General features: G+C 39.6%; 1 protein-coding gene across 1 annotated transcript; it reads right to left on the reverse strand.

The window, feature by feature from the left end:
- Positions 1-1,128: 1,128 nt before the first annotated feature.
- LOC106877708 (tubulin alpha-1C chain) lies at positions 1,129-8,652 on the reverse strand. Its single transcript, XM_014926664.3, has 3 exons — positions 8,497-8,652; positions 2,548-2,770; positions 1,129-2,302 (listed from the first exon to the last, which is right to left on the reverse strand). Exons 1-3 carry the CDS (start codon positions 8,497-8,499, stop codon positions 1,173-1,175), a joined length of 1,356 nt encoding a protein of 451 aa, XP_014782150.1. The 5' UTR covers positions 8,500-8,652; the 3' UTR covers positions 1,129-1,172.
- Between the last annotated feature and the right edge of the window lie 577 nt (positions 8,653-9,229).

Raw genomic sequence — 9,229 nt, forward strand, 5'->3', positions numbered from 1 at the left:
AGATGCATGACATATCACTTAGATGAGTTAGCCCATCATTTACTCCACAAATGTTTTGTTGTCAATGCTGCACTTTCCCATATCACATGTTTCAACATAACTGTAATATATGCACAAACTATACCATTTTAATCCCAAGCAGTGCTGGGTATCTCTGCTAGTATAGTATAAATATTTAAATATCATCATTATCTTCTCAAATTCTGCTGCATTTCACATGAAGTTTTTGGTCCTTTTAAGTTGTCTTGCTGTATAAGTTGACCTACCATTTTTTGACTAAATTTTAATGTCAAAAATTCGACTCATATGCTGGAAATATGGTATCACAAATGTGTTGTTCTGCATGTAGTGTTTAAGCAGTAAGTTTTCCCTAAAGCGAGAAATCACAGGTTCATATGGAATAATACATTTCAGCTCCTAACCTGAACACAATTGCTGACTTGTCTCTTTGTGTCATTACAAGGGGATGGAGTCTCCCTGAATTAAATGGGTTAGTGTTTAACCCTTTAGCATTTGAACTGGCCATATCCAGCCCAAATATTCTATCTGGTTATTGTTCAAACCAGCCATATTTGACCTCTCACACCAATGCTACAATCTCATTCTCAAAATAAGCAATTACAACATCAAAATTTCAAAGCTATGAGATAATGCATGATTAATTCGAAACTGTGAATAAATAAGCACTACATTTGACAGAGTAATCTGGATGTTAAAGGGTTAAGTATAGTTTATGAGGAGGCAGTCTAATTACATGTTTTTCTTCATAAAAAATGACTATTTTCTTGGTGGTCAGACCTACACTTCTAGGTAATTTAAGGTAAGTTGACTTAAGTGTCCACAGTAATTATACAATAAAATAGAATGCAAACTCCTGACTATTTTTCCAGTAGACATGTGATACATCCGTGGTACCTGTGTTATATCAGTGGTAGTTCGGTTATACTAGTGGTGCTTGAGTTACGTCAATAGTACTTGTGTTATGTCAGTGGTAATTGCCTTATGTCAGAAGAATTTGGAATACATCAGTGGTACCTAGGTTACATTATTGGCATTTGTATTACATTAGGTAGTATATAATTTAAAAGGAATAAATTCATTGAAATTATACAAAGAAAAATAAGACAATTGTAAACTTTCTCTATGAATCAGGTTTATTCATGACAAAAAATTTAGTATTCTTCACCTTCTTCCTCCATTTCTGTATCTCCTGTCTCATAACCAACTTCTTCATAATCTTTCTCTAAAGCAGCTAAATCTTCACGCGCTTCAGAGAACTCACCTTCCTCCATACCTTCACCCACATACCAGTGAACAAAAGCACGCTTGGCATACATCAAATCGAATTTATGATCAAGACGAGCCCAGGCTTCAGCAATTGCTGTGGTGTTGCTCAACATACACACAGCCCGTTGGACCTTAGCTAAGTCACCACCTGGAACAACAGTTGGGGGTTGGTAGTTGATACCAACCTTAAAGCCAGTTGGACACCAGTCAACAAACTGAATTGTCCTCTTTGTCTTGATTGTTGCAATAGCTGCATTGACATCTTTTGGTACCACATCACCACGGTATAACATACAGCATGCCATGTATTTTCCATGGCGGGGGTCACATTTGACCATCTGGTTTGATGGTTCAAAACAAGCATTAGTGATTTCAGCAACTGTCAGTTGCTCATGGTAAGCTTTTTCAGCAGAGATAATTGGCGAATATGTAGCCAACGGGAAGTGAATCCGAGGATAAGGCACCAAGTTAGTCTGAAACTCAGTCAGATCAACATTGAGAGCACCGTCGAACCTCAGAGAAGCAGTAATAGAACTCACTACCTGAGCAATCAAACGGTTCAAGTTGGTATATGTTGGACGCTCAATATCCAGGTTTCTTCTGCAAATATCATAGATAGCTTCATTGTCAACCATAAAAGCACAATCAGAATGTTCAAGAGTGGTGTGGGTAGTGAGGATAGAATTATAAGGCTCCACCACAGCTGTTGAAATTTGAGGAGCGGGATAGATGGAAAATTCTAGCTTAGATTTTTTTCCATAATCAACACTGAGACGTTCCATCAAAAGTGATGTGAAACCAGAACCAGTGCCACCTCCAAAACTGTGGAAAATCAGAAAACCCTGAAGACCAGTACATTGGTCTGCCAATTTACGAATTCTATCAAGAACAAGATCAACAAGTTCCTTCCCAATAGTATAGTGACCTCTGGCGTAGTTATTAGCTGCATCTTCTTTACCAGTGATAAGTTGTTCTGGATGGAACAGTTGTCTGTATGTCCCGGTACGGACTTCATCTAGAAATTGAAATATTTAGAATTTCAGTAAAGAATATTTTAACAAAATGAAATCTTATTTTTAACAATAAAATTTATAGCAGGGCATCATTTGATTACATATTAACAATTATAAATTAGGAACAATTATAAATTAGTAAATTGAAGGAAGTGGCTGAACCATTTAAGTATTCAAAATGGATACTAATTTTATGTTTAATTGTGAGTTTTCGTAGTTTAATTAACCAAACAATCAGATTACTTACCAACAACTGTTGGCTCCAAATCTACAAACACAGCTCTGGGAACATGTTTCCCAGCTCCTGTCTCACTGAAGAAAGTGTTGAAAGAGTCATCACCACCACCAATAGTTTTGTCAGATGGCATTTGACCATCAGGCTGGATGCCATGTTCCAAGCAATAAAGCTCCCAGCAGGCATTGCCAATCTGGACACCAGCTTGTCCAACGTGGATACTGATACATTCCCTCTGGTAATAAATAACAGAAAATTGTTTCAATGAAAGAACTGTAAATACATTTAACCACGTACATCAATTAACAAAAAATAAGAAAATGAGCTAAAAAGAGTGCTTCTATAGAGTTGAGTGAACTGCTAGAAATATCAGCCAAATCTCTCTCAAAAGACATGTTACAAAGAAGGACTCATTGGTTAGTGTTGAGACATTTCTACAGAAAATGAGAGAATAATGAAGGTGAGACTGGTAGGAGTTCACTAAGGCTCTGTACTCGGTCTCCTATTCATCATAGTCATCCAGGCCATAACACACGGATTTAAGACTGACTGCCCTTGGAAACAACTTATAGTGGAATCTGTAGAAAAGATATTCCAAATGTGGAATCAAAATCTGTAATCAAATGACCTTGAAGCTAACTTAGCAAAAATCAAAGTTCTAGTAGGCAGGAAAACAGATAGGACTTTAGTCTTTTTTGGAAAAATGGTCCTGCTCAGTATATAGGAAAGATATTGATTGAAATTCCCTTTGGTGTATTCAGAACAAATTATGAACACTCAAGAGATACTGTGGAATCAGAGAAAGTAGACTTTATTCATGATAAATGTGCCATAGCAATAAACACGATAAATACAGGGGAAATCGTTTCTCTCAATTACCCAAGACATTCTCAAGAGTTGATATAATTTCACCCTGAAATCACTTAATGAAACTATTGTAATGATTATAACTTTCTATTATCTCAATGTTTGAATTTTTATAAAACCTGTATACCTGTTCATGCATCAGTGCATGAGTGGCTGTGTGGTACGTAGCTTGCTTACCAACCACATGGTTCCAGGTTCAGTCCCACTGTGTGGCACCTTGGGCAAGTGTGTTCTACTATAGCCTTGGGTCGACCAAAGCCTTGTGAGTGGATTTGGTAGATGGAAACTGAAAGAAGCCCGTCGTATATATGTATATGTATGTATGTATGTGTGTGTGTTTGTGTGTCTGTTATTGTTCCCCCCCAACATCGCTTGACAACCGATGCTGGTGTGTTTATGTCCCCGTAACTTAACGGTTCGGCAAAGGAGACCGATAGAATAAGTACTAGGCTTACAAAGAATAAGTCCTGGGGTCGATTTGCTCGACTAAAGGTGGTGTTCCAGCATGGCTACAGTCAAATGACTGAAACAAGTAAAAGAGTAAAGAGAGTGTATGTGTGTGTGTGTGTGTGTGTATTGTATGTGTGCTGTGTGTGTGTGTGTGTGTGCATGTATATGTATGTGCATGTCTATACATACATACAATTTACAATTTGTGTAAATGTGAAATCCCAAAACGTGAGTTAGTCTTACACCCACCATCAAATATGGACTTCTTGTTTCAGAGAGTTTTCGAAGATAAAGTATTTTCATGGAAAGTATACAATGTTAATGATATTATACAATCCATAAGAGAAGCATGCCAAGAATTTGATGACAATAAAGAATTCTGTGCTAAAATGTGTTTTGTTTGAAGAAGCTAGACGACAAGAATGTGTAAATATTGGAAGACAATAATTTGAGTAATTAAGATTGCCTCGGTTGCATTTTGAAAGCTCAAATATTTATATTTTCTTTATCTACTTGTGATAAGTAGGCCATCATTATTGTAACTTAATGAAACTATTGTAATGATTATAAATTTCTATTATCTCAAAGTTTGGATTTTTATAAACCCTGTACACCTGTTTATGCATCAGTGCATGTGTACGTGTGTGTGTGTGTGTGTGAGTTGCATGTGTGCTTTGTGTGTATGTGCATGTCTATACATACATACACAGTCATCCAGGCCATAACGCAGAGATTAGCTTGTGTAGGTATGGCTATATGTATGTGCGTGTTCGCGCGCGCACTCACACACACACAAAACCGAGCAGTTTGTAGTTACCTCCCTTCACATTCAGGAATTCTGCTAAGTCAGCTTTACTTTTTCTCCCTCCACTGTCAACAGAATACATACCAGTTATGTACTGAGGTTGAATTAATCGACTATATTCTTCTTTCCCAGTCTCTGAGAAAACGAGGTCACTCGGTTTTCTAAAAATCAGTCCCTATCATCTTGGGAAAGGCTTCACCGGATGATGACGTGTTGGTCATAGGATGGTTTCGATTGTAGGGTTAAAAAAATTTCTGTTGGGTTGCTGTTGGCACTCCGTCGCTTACGATGTCGAGGGTTCCAGTTGATCCGATCAACGGAACAGCTTGCTCGTGAAATTAACGTGCAAGTGGCTGAGCACTCCACAGACACGTGTACCCTTAACGTAGTTCTCGGGGATATTCAGCGTTACACAGTGTGACAAGGCCGGCCCTTTGAATTACAGGCACAACAGAAACAGGAAGTAAGAGTGAGAGAAAGTTGTGGTGAAAGAATACAGCAGGGTTCGCTACCATCCCCTGCCGGAGCCTCGTGGAGCTTTAGGTGTTTTCGCTCAATAAACACTCACAACGCCCGGTATAGGAATCGAAACCGCGAGTCCGCTGCCCTAACCACTGGGCCATTGCGCCTCCATTCTGTTGGGTAAGATGTTAATATTTTGCACTGTGAAGAGGTTACTACCAACTATAGTGTAGCTAGGGAGAGAAGGTGAGGGATCGTTCCGCCCACGCAACGCTTTTATGGGAGTCACACTTTTGGGTCTGCTGTATAAACCCGCAATAAATTTGAAGGCGATGGGGGAACGGCAACCTCAAAAGCTGTCTCGGGCAGCACACATTCGAGCTATGTCACTGAGCATCAGAGGGGATGGATGGTAGAATTGGTAAAGGATCAGACAACATGTTTTGGTCAGACTTTCGGATTATTTTGAAACTTTTACTTGTTTCAGTCATTAGACTGCGGCCATGCTATGGCATAGCCTTGAAGAATTTTAGTCGAACGAATCGAACCCAGTTCTAATATTTTTTAAAGCCTGGTACTAATTCAATCGGCCATTTTTGCCAAACAACTAAGTTATGTGAATATAAAGGCATACCACTGGTTGTCAAGTGGTGGTGGGGATCACACACACACACACACACACGTTGGTGTCCTGACTAGCTGTCGCAACACCCCAGGCTCTCCACCTCCCGCGCTAATGCTGTAAATATTTTGGAGTGTCAAATTTTTTTAAAGAGCTCTCCAATTTTTCCTGGTTCGGTGTATCATTGAGGGAGTATTCGTAAGTCCATTTCGAGCATTTATTTATTTTTTACTTTTCTTTCTTCATGTTCACACTGTTTACTTTTATAAATTATGTTCTTTAGAAGAACGTTCATGACTGGTATATCTTTAATTACAAGTCCGTTACCTAAAGCTGTTCTAATAATATAAAATTGTTCAGTCCCAGAAGTGAAGGTATATAGCGTATACAAACATACCTATCTTGCTTTCTACATTTCTGCAAATACAAAACGGCATACTTACCTAAGTATGCCCCCGCCAACTTTGTTTCGTCATAACTTGCAGAAAAATGGAATACGCTTCATATGGTATAAATCGGAATATTGTAATTAGTTGTGAAAAATTTCCCCGTGAGTAGAGAAAAAAATTCACAAGAGTCGGCTTATTTCCTCATAACTTTCAGAAAAAGAATAGATATTTTTTTAAGAAATTTTCTGCAAATGCCTCTCAGATTGCTATTATATCGGAATTTGATATGAAAAACAAAATATTGGTGGGCTCACATACACCACATCACATATAGCCATCAAATGAAGCATGAAATTTCGAAAAAAAAACTTGTGATGTGTGCCAGTATGTACGTGTGTGTGCTCACCATAAATTCCGATTTAATCTGAAAGATATTCCTAGAAAATTTCATATAGGCATAGGAGTGGCTGTGTGGTAAGTAGCTTGCTTACGAACCATATAGTTCCGGGTTCAGTCCCACTGCGTAGCACCTTGGGCAAGTGTCTTCTACTATAACCTCGGGCCGACCAAAATCCTTAAAGCAGCTCGTCGTGTATATATATGTGTGTATGTTTGTGTGTCTGTGTTTGTCCCCCCACCATCAATCACTTGACAACCGATGTTGGTGTGTTTACGTCCCCGTAACCTAGCGGTTCGGCAAAGCTGAACGAGAGGATATGTACTAGGCTTACAAAGAATAAGTCCTGGGGTCGATTTGTTCGACTAAGGGCGGTGCTACAGCATGACCGCAATCAAATGACTGAAACAAATAAAAGAATATATATATATCTATATACTTTCCCGTCGAAGGCGTTCTGCTTTTGCCGATCGACCTGCACAAATAATTTGTTTATAGTGATCAAAGGCATGTGCCGTACGTTAGCTCACGCCTTCGTTTACCCGAACAGGTGCACAGCGCATCAGGTGTCGAAGTGATAGCAGAGCGACGTAAAAATGAAGTGTTTTGCTCAAGAACACAACGCACCACCGAGTCTAGGAACTGAAATCAAGACCTCGCGAGCGTGAGTGCAATAGTCTAACCACTAGGCCATGCGTCCTCCCATACCCATTTATACACATATTCATGTTTAGACATACAATCAGATCAAGAAGCGTTTTTCACTGATTCCTTGATGAAACAATTTGCAAGTTACAAAATTTGAAATATATAGAATAACATGCCCTGCCGAATTAAAACGCGTCAAGGACTTCTTACAATTTTCTAAGACATCTATCTATCTATCTATCTATCTATCTATCTATCTATCTTTATTTAGTGAAGGTGCGTGACTTAGTGGTTAGAGTGGTTACACAGATGATCGCAAGGTTGTGGTTGTGATACCCAGACCGGGTGGTGTGTTGTGGTTCTTGAGCAAAACATTTCATTTCGTGTTGCTGCCGTCCACTCAGTAATAAATGGGAAACCCTGCGACGGACTGGAGTCTCTTTCAGGGGCAAATGTTGGCCGTTTCCTTGTAGACAGCAGGGTAGCATCATTCGGAAGCTACATGCAACATACCCGTCTCTAAATGGGATGTACTGGACGACACTGCTTCCTCTCTATTCAATAGTGCACCCTCAGATTTACAGCGATACACTTACTCTTTTACTCTTTTTTTTTCTTTTACTTGTTTCAGTCTTTTGACTGTGGCCATGCTGGAGCACCACCTTTAGTCGAGCAAATCGACCCCAGGACTTATTCTTTGTAAGCCTAGTACTTATTCTATCGGTCTCTTTTGCCGAACCGCTAAGTTATGGGGGACGTAAACACAGCAGCATCGGTTGTCAAGCAATGTTGGGGAGACAAACACAGACACACACACACACACACACATATATATATATACATATATACGACGGGCTTCTTTCAGTTTCCGTCTACCAAATCCACTCACAAGGCTTTGGTCGGCCCGAGGCTATAGTAGAAGACACTTGCCCAAGATGCCACGCAGTGGGACTGAACCCAGGACCATGTGGTTGGTAAGCAAGCTACTTACCACACAGCCACTCCTACACTTATTAAAAACTCCATTCTAGTATTAATACAAATTAGGGGTGACCACCCAGAATATTCTGAAGCACTCCACCAGGCACCAAAATCCGATGACGGGCCTCAGATGTAAGGAAGCGTATTGTGACTAGCGATGTATAAAAACATTTCATAATCTGGTCAATACAGTAACATACACACACACAAACACGTCTATGTATATAAGTATATTTTCTAGTAATTGAGATCCGCAGACACCTATCAATTTGCAGATCTATTCAACCCTACGTGGTCACATTAATTAAATTATAATATACCACAGGTAAAATAGACTTACCATATCTGCAGTTTAATTTACTCTAGTTGAAGGTTCTAGATGGTTTCTGTGACTTGTCTGGGTTGTTGCACACAGGTAAAAATACAGGTGGCGCACACGGATTGAATGAAGCTGCTCAATAGGACTTAATGTGATCCGGCATGAGTCAGTTATGGCAAAAAACGGCAAACATTAAGCTTTATTATATGGAAACCCACACATCCACTTACCCAAACCCCCACCGTCACAGTTGCTGAGGAGATGGTAGCGGTGGTAACGGGGATGGGTGTGGTTTGATTGACCAGTGGATGATGGCAGCTCGACAACTACCCGCCCTCCTGCGTCAATGTAGATATATGCAAATAACAATGTCAGTGTGTGTGTGTGTAAGCGAAAAGCCAGTTTATTTTACTGTTAGAACACGTTGTTTGAGTGTGTGTGTGAATGCATGCATATATGTAATTATGTATGCATGTATGTATGTAACAAAACACACACATAGATGCGCGCGCACACATACACACACACACACACACACACATCTTAATGTGTGTGTATATATGTACATATCTAATTTCATGTGTCCACATGCTTCTGGCCTTTGTCCAATAAGATCTCCCCGCATTTTCTGTTTGAACTAAACACGCACCTGTGCGTGCGTGCGTATGTATGTAATGCCAAGGTAGACAAGTTATAACAAGTTGTCACCTGACAGTTGCAGAGCAACATATACTTGTTGGCGTCCCTCATTCAT

Source organism: Octopus bimaculoides, chromosome 9, assembly GCF_046866305.1.
Source record: "Octopus bimaculoides isolate indiv1 chromosome 9, ASM4686630v1, whole genome shotgun sequence".
Taxonomy (NCBI): Eukaryota; Metazoa; Mollusca; class Cephalopoda; order Octopoda; family Octopodidae; genus Octopus; species Octopus bimaculoides.

Coding starts and splice junctions, on each gene's coding strand:
- LOC106877708 (XM_014926664.3), bottom strand. Junction 2,303..2,547: donor TTTGGAGCCAACAGTTGTTG/GTAAGTAATCTG, acceptor TTCAATTTCTAG/ATGAAGTCCGTACCGGGACA.